The sequence below is a fragment of the Colobus angolensis genome, unplaced genomic scaffold (genome assembly GCF_000951035.1).
Source record: "Colobus angolensis palliatus isolate OR3802 unplaced genomic scaffold, Cang.pa_1.0 Scaffold76, whole genome shotgun sequence".
NCBI lineage: Eukaryota > Metazoa > Chordata > Mammalia > Primates > Cercopithecidae > Colobus > Colobus angolensis.
In genome coordinates this window covers 4,640,467-4,658,852 of record NW_012121376.1, presented here as the reverse complement: position 1 = coordinate 4,658,852, position 18,386 = coordinate 4,640,467, and the positions used below count along the sequence as shown (strand labels likewise).

The 18,386-nt window shown below is 57.4% G+C and overlaps 1 protein-coding gene across 3 annotated transcripts in view; it reads left to right on the top strand.

Moving 5' to 3' along the window:
- The window catches only part of GSE1 (Gse1 coiled-coil protein), a 312,635-nt gene that overhangs the window by 284,692 nt on the left and 9,557 nt on the right, over positions 1–18,386 (top strand). For all 3 annotated transcript variants that reach the window (XM_011928051.1, XM_011928052.1, XM_011928053.1), the window contains 11 exons: positions 2,456–2,628; positions 2,972–3,169; positions 3,897–4,088; positions 4,516–4,820; positions 5,437–5,764; positions 9,504–10,123; positions 11,345–11,457; positions 11,709–11,979; positions 13,348–13,461; positions 14,299–14,670; positions 16,056–16,340. In XM_011928051.1, coding sequence (XP_011783441.1) covers positions 2,456–2,628; positions 2,972–3,169; positions 3,897–4,088; positions 4,516–4,820; positions 5,437–5,764; positions 9,504–10,123; positions 11,345–11,457; positions 11,709–11,979; positions 13,348–13,461; positions 14,299–14,670; positions 16,056–16,340 — 2,971 coding nt within the window. The remainder of the gene's footprint in view (positions 1–2,455; positions 2,629–2,971; positions 3,170–3,896; positions 4,089–4,515; positions 4,821–5,436; positions 5,765–9,503; positions 10,124–11,344; positions 11,458–11,708; positions 11,980–13,347; positions 13,462–14,298; positions 14,671–16,055; positions 16,341–18,386) is intronic.

Genomic DNA, 18,386 nt, shown 5'->3' with positions numbered 1-18,386 from the left:
AGGACAGGCCCCTCCTTGTGGCGGGGCGGCTGGGGCCCTGTGCTCTGCCGTTTGACCCGGCCCGCGACGCGGGCAGCATGCGGAGGAGGGCGGCAGGCCTGGGCTGGGTGCCGTCCTCGGGTCGGGTCTGTCCTCCAGCCCTCTTCTGACCCTGGCCACCCAGGGCTGGGTGATGATTGAGCTCCTTGGCTATCGTCTCCCTCCTGGCCTGGAGGCCTCACCACCAGCCTGGGAGGGGGAGTCCAGGTCCCCCGGGTGCCTGAGCAAGTGAGGTCCCTTTCTGGGAGTTCAAAGGCCCATTAGCTTTGGGCCTGGTGTTCATTGGGGTGTGCTACCTGGATGCTGGGGGGCCAGGGGCCACTCAGTCTCGTTCAGTCCATCCCAAGCCCTGGGGACAGGGCTGCTGCTTCGTGCTCCATTCCTCAGATGTTTGGCCCTGTGCCAGGTAGGGTAGGGGCGTGAGGCAGGATCTAGAAGCCAAGCCTGGAAATGGCCTCACGGGGCTGGGGTAGACGGGCAAGCTTGGCGATGCACCTGCCATGTCCAGGCTCCCACCCTGCTGGTGCATCCACTGCATGCCCGTGCACAGCTGCGCCATCAACTCCGCTGACCTCTGAGCAGGTGCTATGATGGGCACATGCCACTGACGTGTGCACGAGGCATGACAGGATGGCCCAAGGTCAGGCTGGCCCTTCGGCCACTCCCCCACTACACCGGTTGCTGACACAGGCTGGAGACCCCAAGACCAGGCGCTGGCCCCTCAATAGGAAGTTCCCGGCCCCACGCAGGGCGTCAGTGCCCATGTGTACCTCCCACCCTCGAGACCAGCACCCTGGAAAGGCAGGTCAGAGGTCGTGAACCCAGAAGGACCCTGCAGAGAAGGGGGGCTGGAGCTCAGCCCGTGGGAAGGGAGCAGATGCTGCCTCTCATTGAAGATTCCAGGCGGCGGTGGCAGCAGCTCCTCCAATTAATCCTCGCTGACTGTCTCCTGGAGGGTGGAGAGTGGGGGAGGCGCCAGCCGGGGCTGCCTGCACTGCCTCTGCGCGGGTGCCATGTGCTGCTGCCGGGCCACCATCTGCCGCCGTGAAGATGGATGGGCCCAGGAAGAGGGGCTGGGGCAGGTCTCGGAGCCCCTGGGCCATCATTCCTGCTGATTTTGTGGGGAGACGGCCACAGCCTCCTTGTTTTTTGGGTGCTTGGCATTTTGTGGCTCAGGGAGGCAGAGCGGGGCTGGTGCTCTTCAGGACCGCGGCCCGCCGATCAGCAGTCGTTACCTGACATGGCCACATGGAACGTGAGGAAGGGCCGGGTTCCCGTGACTCTGCATCCCTGGGAAGCTCGGAGGGGCCAGCGGGGCCATGGCCCTCAGATACCCCCAGGTCAGGGTAGGCCTGGGCAGTGCTGTCCCCACATGGAGGAGATGCTGCGGCTGAGAGTGGCTGCCCCAGTGACAGACTGACACCTGGGTTGGCAGCCATCCAGAGTCTAGAGCACAGCCCCCATCTGGGCGGCCCTGAACCCTGCTCTGCCTCCCGCTCAGTCACACGAATAACAGGAACAAGCAAGACCTTTTCACGCTCTGGTTTCTCCGGGCTGGACACCGTATGGATGGGTGTGCAGGGTGGTCTGTGTGTGGCTGGGGGTGGCACGGCCTTTCCTTGGACTTGGCAGGGACCTCAGCCAGAGAGGTGGGCCTTGGGCCACTGCCTCCTCCTGCTTTGTGCCTAAAGCAGACCCCTCATTTGAGTCCTCTGGGCCACCTTCCCAGCTACACCCAGGTCCACTGTCTGTCCAGGAGCCTGGGACAGGCGAGCTGTCGCCTTCCCTGCCCCACTGTGTGTGTGAAGGCCAGTACCCCAGCTGGCCAGTCAGGGCCCAGCTGCTGCCTGTTCTCGTGGACTTCAGGGCCAGGGCCACCGCAGGAGTTGGTTGGGGGCAGACCAGCACCTTCAGCCCGGGGGCAGTGCCAGCTTCCTATGGCCTCTGCCCTCCACGTGGGCACTGGGGCCAGGACATCTGAGGTCAGGTGGGCAGCTGTCAGTGCTGTTGACGTCTTGGCTACATCGTGGCACTCGCTTCATGGCATGCTGGGTGCCAACAGCGTCTGCTTGCCCTGGTGTGCGTCTGGTGTGACCTTTGGACGTCCACACCAGCGACGGTGGAGGCAGGAGCCCCTGCCACCCTGCATCCTTCACCTGCGCACATTGTGGTTCTGGGTGAGGGGGGTGGTTCTAGTTCTTCTGTTGAACTGAGGTGGCCCAGGGAGGGAGACAGGCCCCGAGACTGCTTCCCACGCCACATGCACCATGTTTTGTGTAGAAAGCCTTAGGGAAAGGATGCTTCTAGAACATGAACTAAATCTAGAGCCTTCCCGTGAGTCAGGAGACCTGGCTCTGTCCTGTGGACAGTGGCCTATACCAGGCTTACGCCCTGACCGGATGCTCTCCTCCCACAGGACGCCGGCTCCAGGAGCAGCAGTGGAGGTCGGGAACGCCTCATTGTGGAGCCCCCGCTCCCCCAGGAGAAGGCAGGGGGCCCAGCCATCCCCTCGCACCTGCTCAGCACCCCCTACCCCTTCGGCCTCTCCCCCAGCTCGGTTGTGCAGGATTCCCGCTTCCCACCACTCAAGTAAGTTGGGCGGCGGGGACTTCGGTGAGGCGGCCAGGTGGGGACATAGCGCTCAGGGTCTGGATCACCAGGCAGCCTGCAGTCTACACAGATGAGGCTGTGTCTGCCAGATGGTCGTCGGCCGCTCAGCTCTGGGGACTGCAGCCCTGTCTGTGCCTCTCCACACTGAGGTGGCGGTGGCGGTGGCAGCTCGCTCCCCCACTGCTTAAGCCCCGTCCTCGTTCTGGGTGCCAGGAGTCTGGGTGCCGACTGAGTGCCAGGCGCGATGCAGGGAGGTTAGCCATCCCCCCACGCGGGAGCAGGTCTCCACTCACCTGTCCTTGCCCACTGTCCCTGCCTGCAGCCTCCAGCGGCCTGTGCACCACGTGGTGCCCCCCAGCACCGTGACCGAGGACTACCTGAGAAGCTTCCGGCCCTACCACACCACTGACGACCTCCGCATGTCCTCGCTGCCTCCCCTCGGCCTGGACCCGGCCACTGCTGCAGCCTACTACCACCCCAGCTACCTGGCCCCACACCCCTTCCCCCACCCGGCCTTCAGGTGAGGCGTCCCCGTGCACCGTCTCACGTGGGTGCTGGTCTGTTCCTGGCAAGACGGAACCTGACGGGGAAGGTGTTTCTTACGACCTGGGGGCCAGGCTCCGAGGAGAGTGTCTAGAGTAGCCCCTGAAATTGTCCCCAGCTTTGAGCCCACATTCAGCCCTGATGGCCTATTAGGGGTCCCCTCCTGGTAGACAGTCCCCCTTGGTGACTGTGCTGTCATCCCTGGCTCCTCCCCTTCTCACTGAGGGTCCACTGACAGCGAGTCACTGTTAAGAGAGCAGGGCTTTACCCTGCTCTGGAGGAGCGATGCTTTGCCAGGTAGCAGGAGAGCCCAGTGGCACTGTGGCACGGCCTGGGTCCATGGAGAAGCCTGCACATCCTAGTCAGAGGGGCCCGTAGTCATGACATAGACCGCCCCCCATCAGGGCAGCCCAGCCTGCTGGCCAGGCTTGGAAGGGCCTGGGCACTTGACCGCTCTGTGCTCGTCTTGCTGAGCCAAGGGAAGTGGCAAGCAGCGCCTTGGAACCCCAAGCTGTCGGCACCTAGCAGCCTCCGGCATTGAGGGACTTTGGGGCTAGCAGCAGGCATGGTCTTCACCCCCAGCCATTTTGCCACGTTCCCCACGCTCAGGCAGGTGTGTGTACCTGGCCGAGGCACACCTGTCAACAGGGCTGGTTCTTCCCCTTGGTTTGTTTGCTGCTCATGGCCCTGTCTTCTCCACACAGGATGGATGACTCCTACTGCCTGTCCGCCCTGAGGTCCCCGTTCTACCCCATCCCTACCCCCAGCTCCCTGCCCCCGCTGCACCCATCAGCGATGCACCTCCACCTCTCCGGGGTCCGCTACCCCCCCGAGCTCTCCCACTCATCCCTGGCAGCGCTGCACTCGGAGCGCATGTCCGGCCTCAGTGCGGAGAGGTAAGTGTGTCTCGGGCCGAGGAGCCCTTCTGCCCTCCCTGTCCCTTGATGGCAGCCGGGCAGAAAACCTGGGCTGGAACCTGACTGGACTCCTTGGCCACGCCTGTCCTCACAGTTTGTCCACCTGCCGAGTGGGACAATGATTGTTCGGGCTCTGTGCTCTGAAATAGTGCCTGTCTCGGTAGCCGTGGTCTCCTGCAGTAAACCTGCAGGCCGAGGAGCTCTCGGGGGTGCTTGGGGGTTTTGTAAGCTGCTTTGATTGTATGGACCTTAAGTTCTTCCTGCACCAGTGAAACCCTGCTCACCTCCCGTCGCTATTTGGATTAGTGCCCTGGCTCCTTCCTGGTTATGCTTTTAAAGGGCCTGCCCCAGGTCCCTCTCTTGCTCCTGGTGCAGCAGAGCCCCCAACTCTTTCCATGTGCTGCAGGCTGCAGATGGATGAGGAGCTAAGGCGGGAGCGGGAGCGGGAGCGTGAGCGTGAGGCTGACCGCGAGCGGGAGAAGGAACGTGAGCGCGAACGCGAGAAGGAGCGCGAGCAAGAGAAGGAGCGTGAGCGTGAGAAGGAGCGCGAGCTGGAGCGCCAGCGGGAGCAGCGGGCCCGGGAGAAGGAGCTGCTGGCCGCCAAGGCCCTGGAGCCCGCCTTCCTGCCTGTGGCCGAGCTGCATGGGCTGCGTGGCCATACCACTGAGGAGCGGGGAAAGCCCTCGGAGCAGCTGACCCCAACCCGAGCAGGTGCCTGGGCATGGGTGGGCTGTGCTGGGCAAGGTCTCAGCCACCTGCGGGGAGGAGCCCTGAATCACAGCACCTGCCGGTTGCCGTGGTATAAATGTTCCCCAACTGCGTTCACCCTGCCTGGCGTGGCTGAACATGGAATAGGGAGCAGAGGCATGTTGGCACGTGATACAGACACTGGATGTAGGTGACCCCAGGAGGACAGTTGTGAAATGTGGCCACGGCATTAGGAAGGGATAAGTTTTGAGTGCTCTGTTGATTTTAACATCATTTATTTCGTTGTAAGTTTACAAAACAATTATTTAGTCATAACAACCGGCTTTTGCATGTTTCCCGGAAATTTAATAGTCTGTTCTTTGAGCCAGTGTGAGCTGGCTCTGGCACCGCACTGGCTGGGCAAGAGTTGTGCCAGCCAGCACGGAGCGTTTCCTTCCAAGGACAAGACATGCTTCTCGAAAGCTCCCATAGGGCCCCTTTTGAATATGTTGGTTCTGGCTGCGAGAAGAACTCTTTGGAAGGGCTCTGGTTTCTCTGGGCAGTTGGGTGAGAGAAGATGGGAAGGGAGCTTGCTGGCCCACGTGACTGAGACCCTGCTCGCCTGCGTTTCCCCCCACAGAGAAGCTGAAGGATGCCGGCCTGCAGGCACCCAAGCCTGTGCAACACCCCTTGCATCCGGTGCCCACCCCACACCACACGGTGCCCAGCCTCATCTCCAACCACGGCATCTTCTCTCTGCCGAGCAGCAGTGCTGCCACAGCCCTGCTGATCCAGCGCACCAACGAGGAGGAGAAGTGGCTGGCGCGACAGCGGCGGCTGCGGCAGGAGAAGGAGGACCGGCAGTCTCAGGTGTCGGAGTTCCGGCAGCAAGTGCTAGAACAGCACCTGGACATGGGCCGACCCCCGGTGCCGGTGGAGGCGGAGCACAGGCCAGAGAGCACCACCAGGTCAGTGAGCCCCAGGAAGGAAGGAGGGATGATCCTTCACGTTCCGATTTGTTCAGCGTGTATGGAGCCCCTCCTGTTTGCCCGACATCCTGCCCCAGCATTTCTGCCTCTTTCATTTCTGTTCTTTCATCTTCACGTTATAATGCCTGTCTTGTCTATGGGGAAGCTGAGGCTGAGGAAGGAAATAGGTTGCTCAAAGGGATCCCCACCAGTAAGTAAAGAGACCAGTCAAGTCCATGTTGAGAGCCAGGGCCCTGCCCACGCAGCCTGGCCCAGTTCCCAGGAGGCCATTCACAGCAGATGAAGACTGCAAGGTGGAAGCTTTAATTACTAGTAATACCTGTTCTCTCCATCTTCCTCTGCTTTTGAGCCTGGACTTTTTTTTTTTTTTTTTTTTTTTTATTAACAAGGAGGAGACACCTTTTGATTTTAAGGGAAAAAATGAGTTTTATTGCTTTTGTAGTAATAGTAAAACACATGCCCATTTTTTAGCCCTTTATAAAGCATTTCCCAGGAACCTGTGTGGTGGTCCTTGGGACCCTGGCTGCAGACAGGTCTTTTGAGCTGGGACCCAGTGCCCCCAGGCCTCCCTGCTCCTGCCTGCCCTGGGATACCTGCCTTGGGGCTGTGCTGGTCCCAGGCCCCCACCTCATATCCCCCCAGGGCTCACTCTGAAGGGCTGAGCTAAGACCCTCAGCCAGAGTTGGTGGGGATGACCTGCCAGGCTTCCATCGTTCTGTTCCAGGCCCAGCTCAGGGACCTAGGGACACTGCTTCTGTTCCCTGAGCGTCACTTTCCTCAACTGTCCACAAAGGAGGGTGGATAGGATGATTTCTGAGCATCTTTCCAGCTCTCAAGGCTGTGGTGCTGTCCTGGGAGAAGAAACCCTTGGGCTCTGGGACGAAAGCGCGTTGCGGTTTACAACCTGTCCTCCCTTCTGCCCGCCTCCGCTATCCAGTAGGGCAGCGAGGGAATGTACCCGCAGTGATCAGGGCCGACTGGGGGTGACTGTCACCAGGCCACAGCTGAGTCCCTCTGTGGCTCACGCTGCCCGGCACGGCGGAAGTGAGGTCGCTTCTGCCTCTCCCAGTCCCCGAGGCCTCTCAGACTCAGCCTTGCCTGCTACCCAGAGGACTGAGGGCAGCCAGCTCCCATCTGGCATGGCCTGGTAACATCAGGGTGCCCTGACTCCTGTTAGGCATCTTCTTCCTCAGGGCTCCCCAGGGCCCCAGCACAGGTGTTGTGACTTTGTCCACCCATGGACTGCTTCCAGCCAGTGTAGCTGCCCCATTAGGACCGGGGGCATGATGGGAAGCAGGGCCTGACCCCGGCCGGGTCTCCCCTGGCTGCGGTGGTTCCCTGTGGCCGGCTGCACACGCGGCTTTACCGCATTGGGAACTTGGGGACCTGACAGGACCCTCATGCTCCACGCTAGAAAACTGTTCAGTGCTTGTGGTGGCACATGAGATGTTTATTTCCTGCAGGTTTTATTCCTTTGCTGTTTACTTAAGACACAGCTTCTTCCTGTGGTTCCCTGTGGTATTCTGCTAAGAGGGACAGCAGCATCGGATTTGTCCCTTGGCCTGGAGTCTGGAATAACTAGGGAAGAGCCTTCGTGGCTGTGTTTAAACGGGGCCCCCCGGGCAGGCTACAGATCCCTGAGCCTGGCCACGTGCCTGCCACGGCCTCTGCCTCTTCCTTCCCCTCAAGCCTTGCCCAGGGTCACTGTGCAGTATTGGTCCAGACATCCTGTGAGTATATCTCCCTTTAAAAAACAGAAAGATAGCCAGGCACGGTGACACATGTCTGTAGTCCCAGCCACTCTGGAGGCCGAGGTCGATGGTCGCTTGAGCCCGGGAGTTCTGGGCTGTCGTGTACTATACCCACTGGGTGTCCAAGCTAAATCCAGCACCAGTATGGTGACCTCCTGGGAGCGGGGGAACCACCAGGTTGCCTAAGGAGGGGTGAACCAGGCCAGTTCGGAAGTGCAGCATGTCGAAACTCCCGTGTTGATCAGTAGTGGGATTGCTCCTGTAAATAGCCACTGCACTCCAGCCTGGGTAACACAGCGAGATCCATCTCTTAAAAATAAACTTTGGAAAAACAATATTAAAAATAGGCCTTTGAGTAGATTAAATCTTGTTTTAATTGCACTGAAGAAACAAGTCATTTAGTGCAACTAAGGGGCAGCTTCTTGTTTAATGGAAGGGTTCTGATGTTAGAAATCCCTTTGTTCCCTCCCTGCCTCAGCAGGCCTTAGCCTGGGTCCTTGAAGACACTTTGTGGCCTCTGCCACGGGACACTTCGGGTCGCCACAGTTCTAACAGGGGCCACTGGGGGGCAGTCTCGGCACAGGCCCCATACTGACTGGGAGGATCTCCATTTCACAGTGGGTTTGGCTCTGGGCAGGCACTGGAAGGCTCTCTCGTGGCTGCCTGCAGGGACAGTGAGGAGGAAGGAGTACTCACCCTGTGAAGGTGGCCAGCCTGCCCTGTGTCCCTACAAGGCACAGCAGGAGGAGGGTGCTGGTGGCAGGGCCACAGCCCAGCATATGTGGGTTTCCCCATGGAAAGTGAGGATGAGCGCTTGCCCTTAGGGGAATTCAGGCAAGCAGGTAGGAAACTCGACCAAAACTGGGTCTGTCCCAGGCCTGAGAGGGTCTCTGCCTTCCCTAGCAGCTTAGGCTGGGAGCCTCCCTGTCCTCTTGGAACAGCCTGCACACACCTGCCGCAGGTGTTGGAGGGCTGGGCATGCTAGCTCACTCCTGTAATCCCAGCACTTTGGGAGGCCAAGGCAGTTGGATCACTTGAGGTTAGGAATTCGACACCAGCCTGGCCAACATGATGAAACCCCATCTACTAAAAATAGAAAAAATTAGATGGGCGTGGTGGCGCACACCTGTAATCCCAGCTACTTGGGAGGCTGAAGCTGGAGAACTGCTTGAACCTGGGAGGCAGAGGTTGCAGTGAGCTGAGATTGCCCCACTACACTCCTGCCTGGGTGACAGAGTGAGTCTTTTTTTTTTCTTTTTTGAGACAGTCTTGCTCTGTCGCTGAGGCTGGAGGGAAATGGCACAGTCTCAGCTCACTGCAACCTCCGTCTCCTGGGTTCAAGTGATTCTCCTGCCTCAGCCTCCAGAGTAGCTGTGATTACAGGCGCCCGCCTTCATGCCCGGCTAATTTTTCTATTTTTAGTAGAGACGGGGTTTCACCATGTTGGCCAGGCTGGTCTCGAACTGCTGACTTTGTGATCCACCCACCTTGGCCTCCCAAAGTGCTGGGATTACAGCATGAGCCACTGCACCCAGCCGAGTCTTTATATCTTTTTTTTTTTTTGAGACGGAGTCTTACTCTGTCGCCCAGGCTGGAGTGCAATGGCCGGATCTCAGCTCACTGCAAGCTCCGCCCCCTGGGTTTACACCATTCTCCTGCCTCAGCCTCCCAAGTAGCTGGGACTACAGGCGCCCGCCACCTCGCCCTGCTAGTTTTTTTGTATTTTTTAGTAGAGACGGGGTTTCACCGTATTAGCTTAAAAAAAAAAAAAAAGAAAAAAGAAATGAAGGACAGAAACCATGATCCTTGGGGTGGAGCATGTGCCCCCTCCCTGCAGCCCCGCTGGCACTGGCTCTGTAAGGGGCTGTGCCATCCAGGTCATCTTAGGAGCGGCAGGCAGCCGGGGAAGCCTGTGGGTGGCTGAAGGGTCTTGTCTCCCTCACTGACGGGCTCATTTCACTCCCTAGGCCAGGACCAAACCGTCACGAGCCAGGTGGCCGCGACCCTCCGCAGCACTTTGGGGGGCCACCACCTCTGATTTCACCCAAGCCCCAGCTCCATGCTGCACCCACGGCCCTCTGGAACCCCGTGTCCCTGATGGACAACACCTTGGAGACGCGGCGGGCCGAGAGCCACTCTGTGCACAGCCATCCGACTGCATTTGAGCCCAGCCGCCAGGCAGCCGTGCCACTGGTGAAGGTGGAGCGGGTCTTCTGCCCAGAGAAAGCAGAGGAGGGGCCACGGAAGCGTGAGCCTGCCCCCCTGGACAAGTACCAACCACCTCCGCCGCCACCACGAGAGGGAGGGAGCCTGGAGCACCAGCCCTTCCCGCCCGGGCCTGGGCCCTTCCTGGCTGAGCTCGAGAAGTCCACCCAGACCATCCTGGGCCAGCAGCGAGCCTCCCTCCCACAGGCGGCCACCTTCGGGGAGCTCAGTGGACCCCTGAAGCCTGGCTCGCCCTACCGGCCCCCAGCGCCACGGGCCCCCGACCCCGCCTACATCTATGATGAGTTCCTGCAGCAGCGCCGGAGGCTGGTCAGCAAGCTGGACCTGGAGGAGCGCAGGCGGCGGGAGGCCCAGGAGAAAGGTCTGCCTCCCCACAGACCCCAACCTGCTCAGGGAGAGCTGCACAGTGGGGACGGGGAGCCTGCACGCCAGCCCCCTGCCCCTCTGTCCACTCCTGCTTTCTGCCTGGGGTAGTCCCAGGCCCCAGGTGGCAAGTGCACTGGCTTCTGTGTAGCAACATGACACCCCTGTAGGGGAGGCAGACCCTAATCCCTGTGCCTGTCCTGCCTCGATGCAAATTGTCCCGAAAAGCCAAATCAAAGCCCGCCTGTAAAGACAGTTCCACAGACAAGCACGATGAATAAGTGATGAGCTGAAGGCTAATAAGATAGTTTTAAATATTAATAGTGCAGCATAACAGGAGAGCCAGCCCTGGCCCAGCGGGGGCTCCACATATGGGGCTGCTGTCACCAGCTGCAGCAGGTGGGCCAAGGGGTGAGGAGGCAGCAGCTGGCGCTGTCCTGGGTCAGCGTAGGAGGTCAGGCACTTCATTCCTGTTTCTGCCTGGGGCAGGGAGTCCTCAGCCAGCAGCTCCCTGAGTTCTCCAGAGAGCCAGGAAGAGCAACCGAACAGGCCTGGGTGTGAGGAGCGGAGCAGGGGCTCCAGTCCAGTTTCATTCCTGACTCTGAACATTCGGGTCCCGTCCAGTGCTGAGCTCAGCCTTCTCTTCAGTAGAAGCTGGGGCACAGGCAGTCTTCCTGGTTGTTGGTCTAGGCTGGATGGAGCGCCCAGCCGAGTTTCTCTCCCCTGCTCACTTTGTAAAGGAGGAGGGAAACACCCCAGTGCCCCTGGGCAAGGGGCTCTGCTGTTGTTCTCTGTGCCTTCGAGAGCACAGGCCTGTGTGTGCCTGTCCCCTCCCAGGGGATGGACTCAGGTGGCCACAGCATGGGGGAGTGTGTGTGCACAATCAGTCCTGTGTTGCTGTGGACACAGCCCCAGGCCTGTATCAGTGGTTCCCTGCCACGGGGAGGAGGGAGGTCTTGTCAGCCCAGGGGACCACCCAGCCACTTGGAGGCCTCTGGGAGCCATGGAGCCCAGGGAAGCCTCATGCCTGCGGTCCTGCAAAGCCCAGGACCGGGCTAATGTTGCTTTCCACCTCGGTTGAAAGGAACTGGCCTTCAGGGTGCTCAGGTGCCAGCAGGCCTGGCCTGATAGGTGGTCTGCACACATGAGCCCCTGCTGGCATGTCCGCTGGACAGATGCAGGTTCTTTGTCCGGTTCGGTACAACCATGTCTCCCTCAGGGTACTACTATGACCTCGATGACTCTTATGATGAGAGCGACGAGGAGGAGGTCAGGGCCCACCTCCGCTGCGTGGCCGAGCAGCCGCCCCTCAAACTGGACACGTCCTCCGAGGTACTGGGCTCTCCTCCCCACGGACATGCTCTGGGCTGGGCTCTCGGTCCTAGCGTCCACACCCCGCAGTCCACCCCACTGTTGCCAGGTTCCTCCAGAAGTCCTGGCGGGTTCGCCCCAGCAAGCTCCTCTGCCTCCGGGCACAGCCAGCCATGGCACACACTTCGAGGACCCCAGGAGGGGACCCCGGGACAGTGAAAGCATACCACTGCCAGTGGCTTCAAAGTCATTTGTTTTCTTTCCCAATCTAGAAGCTAGAGTTTTTGCAACTTTTTGGCTTGACCACCCAACAGCAGAAGGAGGAATTGGTGGCCCAGAAGCGGAGGAAGCGGCGGCGGATGTTGAGAGAGAGAAGCCCATCGCCCCCAACAATTCAGAGCAAGCGGCAGACGCCTTCACCGAGACTGGCGCTGTCCACCCGCTACAGCCCTGACGAGATGAACAACAGTCCCAACTTTGAAGAAAAGAAGAAGTTCCTGACCATCTTCAACCTGACCCACATCAGCGCCGAGAAGAGAAAAGGTAGGGCCTCGCCGGGTAGGAAGGTGGGGGCTCACTGGGGTGGAAGTGGGTTTCTGAAGCAGCGGGTGGGGCCAGTGGACTCCAAGCAGGATCTGGGATCACTCAGCTTGAGGCTGCCCCTTTACTCCTCCCGGCTCCCAGGAACAGCCTCTCTGTTCTTACAAGCCCTCCACAGCAGCCTTACCTGGCTGCTCTGAGAGCCCCACCATCTTGAGCTGAGGACTACCCTTGTTACTCATCTATCTCCCAGCGCCCGAGAAGGCGCTCTTTGAGCCGAGTGCTCCAGTGACTGCACCAGGCATGAGGCGAGGTACCAGGTGTTCCAGGTTCATCTGCTGCGGACTTTTCCTCTTGCTGGACTGCTTAGGTGGTCTGCTGGGTCTTGTGTCCCAGTGGCTGGAGGCCTGGGAAAGGGCTGCCAAGCAGGGCAGCACACACTGAGCGGATGGCTTGCCTTGAAAGGTGCTTCTAGTTCAGTCTGGCCACATAGGGCCATGTTGAGACAGACCCTCTGGGCTACAATCCATACAGCACAAGAAACAATGCAGCCACAACACCTGCTCAGGGTTTTGGCTTCCTTGGCCTGCAGTGCAGGCCAGCTTGGTGCCCAGATGTTGACGTTCCTGGCCCTGACCTTATGCGTGCCTCCAAGTCCTCATGGACCTCTGGCCTCCTCTCTGGGAGAAAGTTGAAGAAAAGCAGTTACTTCTTGGACCTTGAGCAGCTTCAGGGTGTTGATCAGGGTGTATCCATTTATTCTCTGCTTTTAACCAGTCAGTAGTTTTCCCTTTCTCTTAACGGGCTAGTGATGTGTTGAATGCCAGCCCCGTTCCCTAGATACAAAGCATCTTTTTACCTGGCTGAATTTTTGGAGGAAAAAAATTAAGGGCGATGCAGCCCTTGAGTTTCACAGTCAAGAAGGGCCGGGTGACATCAGGAATCCGCTGCATGGAACATCATGGGGTCATCTTTCCTTTTCAGGAAGTGGCAGTAATGGTAGGAGTGGGTGAGGAGAAGGCACTCTGCCTCAGAGGCCAGGCCTGGGCCTTTGGGGCATTTCTTTGTGTTGGGGCCACGTTTTCTGACTTGAAATAAGAATATGTCCTCACACATCACCTCCGAGGTCCGTGGGCACGGTGATTCACACAGGTGTAACCACCGCACAGACAGCGGTCTTTGGAGCACATCTGAGACATTGTGTAGTGATGCCAAGAGCAATCTGGGCTTATGGGCCTGCCCCATCGCACCTGCTTTTGGTTTTTCGGGCTTTAGTGCTTTACCTGCCCATCAAGGCTCGGCTAGAATCCTGCTGTCCTCTCCAAAACATGACGCAACTGGCTCGTTAATCTCAGGCTGCTTTTCTCATAGACAAAGAGAGACTTGTTGAAATGCTCCGTGCCATGAAGCAGAAGGCACTGTCAGCAGCAGTGGCCGACTCCTTGACAAACTCTCCGAGGGACAGTCCTGCCGTCTCCCTGAGTGGTAAGGGAAGGATAGCCCCACCTGCCACCACCCAGGACCATCCCATGGGCTGCCCAGGCTCAGGCATCCACTTGAGGTCTCACGTGAATGTGGCCTCCTGCAGACTGTCTTCTTCCATTCTTCTTACAAGCGCACCATTCTTGCACAGTTGTGGCAGTCATTGGGATGGAACGTCAGTTCGAAGACGGGCTCTGAGTTGAGGGGAGGGTCTGGCTTCTGTGGCGCTCTATTTGGTGGTCACTGTGGTCATAGTAACCGTTGTCCTTCAGTTATGGCACAGAGGCTCACATGAAGGCCAATCCAGTGGTACCATCCCAGGAGGGAGGGCGTGCTCCAGCCTTGGTGCCCACAGCCTGGTCCTGCCACTAGCCTGGCTGCCCTGGCTCTCTTCTTGAATCTTTGTCTTCCTCACTCTGCCCTCTGGGCCCCGCTGGCACCTGCTGCCACACCTTTCCTCCTCTTACATCTCTGGCTGACCTCTGCCCTGTCAAATGTCACAGGGAATCTTGACAGTTCATCCCAGTTCTCGACTCCTCACACACTCTTGTCCGGTTGGACTGAATACCTCCTACCATCCCCGTGGCTGGGGGACTTCCTTCTTCCTGTGGATCTGTTTTTCTTCTTGGGACATCTTTCAAAGGATGGACTTGCCACTAAACACCCTGCCGTCTTCAGAGAATAGCCATGTGTGTGGCGGTTATTTAAATGTTCCCCGGGTCTTGGTTCTTTGCACTAGGTCTTTAAGTGTAAGCTCTAGAGATCAGGATCTGCGTGATGGACACTCAGCCTGTTAACTTGCATTTCTTAACATTTTCCTTCACTTTCTGTCTCTAAAAGAACCAGCCACTCAGCAAGCCTCTCTGGATGTGGAGAAGCCGGTGGGTGTTGCTGCTTCCTTGTCTGACATCCCAAAGGCCACGGAGCCTGGGAAGCTGGAACAGGTTCGGCCCCAGGAGCTGTCGAGAGTCCAGGAGCTAGCTCCTGCCAGCGGGGAGAAGGCCAGGCTGAGCGAGGCCCCTGGAGGCAAGAAGAGCCTGAGCATGCTTCACTACATCCGGGGCGCTGCATCCAAGGACATTCCTGTGCCGCTGTCCCACAGCACCAATGGGAAGAGCAAGCCGTGGGAGCCCTTTGTGGCAGAAGAGTTTGCACATCAGTTCCACGAGTCAGTGCTGCAGTCCACCCAGAAGGCCCTGCAGAAGCATAAAGGTAATGAGGCTGCCAGTCCCCTCTCGGCTCTCAGCAATGGTTGAGGCTGGCTCAAGTCCCTGAGCGCCACAGCCATTCAGCCGTGGGCACAAGTTTTTATAAACTCCAATCACCAGAAGAAAATAATTTCATTATTATGCCAAAACCATGTTTGTTTTACTCCAAGCTCTAAAACCTGAACTCATAGGTGGAAAGCACTGTAGGCACCAGTGCTGATGCTGTGCTGTGAGCAGGGACTCATCGATCGGTAAGAGGTAAAGGAGTGAACACCAGCAGGCACTGGTTTTTGCAGAGATTAAAAAAGATTCCCCAAAGGCAGGGAAGAGCACTTGAGTGGATTTTTACCTGCATTCATTTGAAAGAATCATGTTTTTCAAGACACAGATGCAGATGGCCGCCAGTCCTCAGGGTAGACGTGGTATCTAAAGATGTCACTGCCAGCCCTCTGGATCCATGGGTTCCATGTCTTTGGATTCAGCCAGCTTCAGATTAGAAATATTTGTGGGTGGGGTGGAATCCCACAAAACTGCTGTACCAATTTGAGCCAAGTCACTGTACTGACTGGGCTGGTCTCAGGCCCCACCAGGGGCTGCCATCCACACAGGAAGCCAGGTGTGCCCTTGAGGATGTCACCTACCGGACCATGCCATGAGAGGGGGCACGCCATCTTGAAACAGGGCACAATGGGGCTGACTCCTGGGAGAGGGCAGAGCCCCCTTATGCCTAGGGACCGACACACCCATGCCTTGTGAGAGGACGGGCTGGTGTCTGCTGAGGGCCAACTATAGACCAAGCTCAAAGAGATGGAGCAGCACCAGGCGCGGTGGCTCACACCTGTAATTCCAGCACTTTGGGGGGCCAAGGTGGGCAGATCACCTGAGGTCAGGAGTTCAAAACCAGCCTGGGCCAACATGGCGAAATCCCATTTCTACTAAAAATGCAAAAATTAGCCAGGCATGATAGCACACACGTGTAATCCCAGCCACTATGGAGGCTGAGGCAGAAGAATTGCTTGAACCTGGGAGGGGAGGTTGCAGTGAGCTGAGATTGGGCCATTTCTCTCCAGCCTGCTACCCAGAGGACCGGGGGCAGCCAAAACAAAAAATGGAGTCTCAGAGATGAATTTCAGCAAAAATGGTCCATGTACTAGAATCAACTAGCGCTCAGGGCTGTGGTGTCTCCTGGCTGTCTCAGACTTTCTCACGCTGGGTCTGTGGCCCAGAGGTCTTGGGCTAGATCCCTCCTTTTTACGCAGTGTCATACTGGCCCCTGGAGCCCTGCAGTCATGCTGACTCTGCACCAAAGGCAGGGCACAGCTCCCTTCTGAGACAGCGCCCGGTGTCCCTTTCCCCGACACACTGACACAATCCCTGTCCCCTCCACAGGGAGCATGGCTGTGCTGTCCGCAGAGCAGAACCACAAGGTTGACACGTCCGTCCACTACAACATTCCCGAGCTGCAGTCCTCCAGCCGCGTCCCTCCACCCCGGCACAATGGGCAGCAGGAGCCCCCCACTGTGAGGCAGGGCCCCCCAACCCAGGAGATGGACCGGGACTCGGAAGAGGAGGAAGAGGAGGAGGATGAAGATGGAGAAGATGATGAGGAAGCCCCAAGACGCAAGTGGCAAGGGATTGAGGCCATTTTTGAAGCTTACCAGGAACACATAGAAGGTATGGGGGTGCTGGGGAAGAGCGGGGAGGGGTCAGGAAAGTACCTTTGGAAAGGAATCTGAGTGGTGAGTTCATGCAGACCTCTGCCAGCCTGGGGACTGTTCCTGCGTCCTGGGGCACAGTAGATACGAATACTGGAAGGGAAGTTTCTTCTGGCTTCTGGGAGCGGTGATGTCCCATGCTGGAACCTGAGGCCAGTCTTGCTAGGGCATCCAAGTACCACGATACCAGCTCTGGTGGCACCTGCCATCTTTCACGTGGGCCCTGTTCCCTGGGCTGCATCAGTGCTGATGTCGGCCTGTTTCGTGTAAGGGTCCTGGTAGATGACCTAGTTGATTTGCTGAGCCCTGGCAGCTAGGCCTGGTCACTGCTCCAGCATGCTTCTAGCCCAGTGACAGGCTCCCCACACTGCAAGGATTGCTCTGTGGCCAATGGGTGCGTCATGTTTTCAGCTACCTTTACTTTAGCCAAGCACCTTAAAGATGGGCTCCTGGCAAAAGGCTTAGTTGAAGGCTCACCGCCTCTCAGAATACCCAGGATGTTTTGATCCCACCGGGGAATGTGCACGCCAACCCTCCTGGGAAGCCACAGCACCAGGCGGACTCAGGCCACAACTCCTCTGCCAGGGAGTGGGGCCATGAAGCTGGGCGCTGCAGCATTTGATGCTCCTATATACTGCACACCACCTCCTGCCTCTGTTCCTCAGTTTCTCTAGGATATTGCAAAGGCCCCTTTGGGGGAACAGCAGAGGTACCCAGCCTTCATTTTGCACTCACCATCCTTACTGCACGGGCACTGCTGGGTATGTGCTTTGACAAAAGCTGGGCCAGGCCACAGCCACCTGCAATTGATTTAACATGTCCTAGAGGACTCTTTATTATCACGTGTGACAGTGTTATAAATATCACCAAATACAAAGACTTGATTATGAATGTCAACCACTTCAAATACTTAGAAAAGTGGATTTTTCTGGCCGGGCGTGGTGGCTCACGCCTGTAATCCCAGCACTTTTGGGAGGCCGGGGCTGGCAGATCACGAGGTCAAGAGATTGAGAACATGCTGGCTAACACAGTGAAACCCCGTCTCTACTAAAAATACATAAAATTAGCCAGGCGTGGTAGCAGGCGCCTGTAGTCCCAACTGTTTGAGAGGCTGAGGCAGGAGAATGGCGTGAACGTGGGAGGCGGAGCTTACAGTGAGCCGAGATCGCGCCACTGCACTCCAGCCTGGATAACAGAGCGAAGACTCCGTCTCAAAAAAAAAAATTTTTTTTTCCTTTTTTCTCCTGGCAGAACTCGGTCTGGAAAAGTATTCTCCAAACTAAAAACAAATGCCCATGTAGCTACAACCAGGGCATCAAATCCTGTATTTCACTTCCTTTCCTCCTCCCGTGGAATCTGAGTTTATTGGCCACCACTCCCCACTACATGTTACTATTCTTTAAGTGCACTTGTATATATCCAGAAACAATACACAGTTATTTTTAAACTCTCCTAGATGAAATATTTCCATCTTTTCTGGTTTTGCAGGTTTTTTGGTGTGGTGTTGGGAATTCTTTCCATATCCCAAGGCTTTAAGGCTATTCTTCTGTATTTTCTTCTATGAGTTCGGCTTTTTCTTGTTCCACGTAGGATTCGTTTGTGTGTATGGAGTAAGGCAGAAATCTTAACTGCATCTTTCCCACCCAACCAGTTGTCCTGGCAATGTGTAGGGCGCCGTCTTCCCTGCCTCACTCCCACACCTGCTGGGCCTGGCTTCGCCCGTTAGTCATGACCTGTGCTGACCCACCCCCCCTTCTCAGCTACTGCTCAGCTGTTTTTAGCCCATGGCTTTCCCCCAAGGATTTTAGGATCACATTATATTCACCCCCAAAGAGAGTCCTGTTAGATTTTCAGTTGCATTGAATTTACAGACATGGTTAGTTAGCATCCTTGTCCATGAATATGGTACAAAACTATTATATCATTTTTGTACATGAAGTTTTGACTAGATTTAGTTTCAGGTATCACAGATTTTGGGGGTCATTGGATTTTTTTTTTTTTTTTT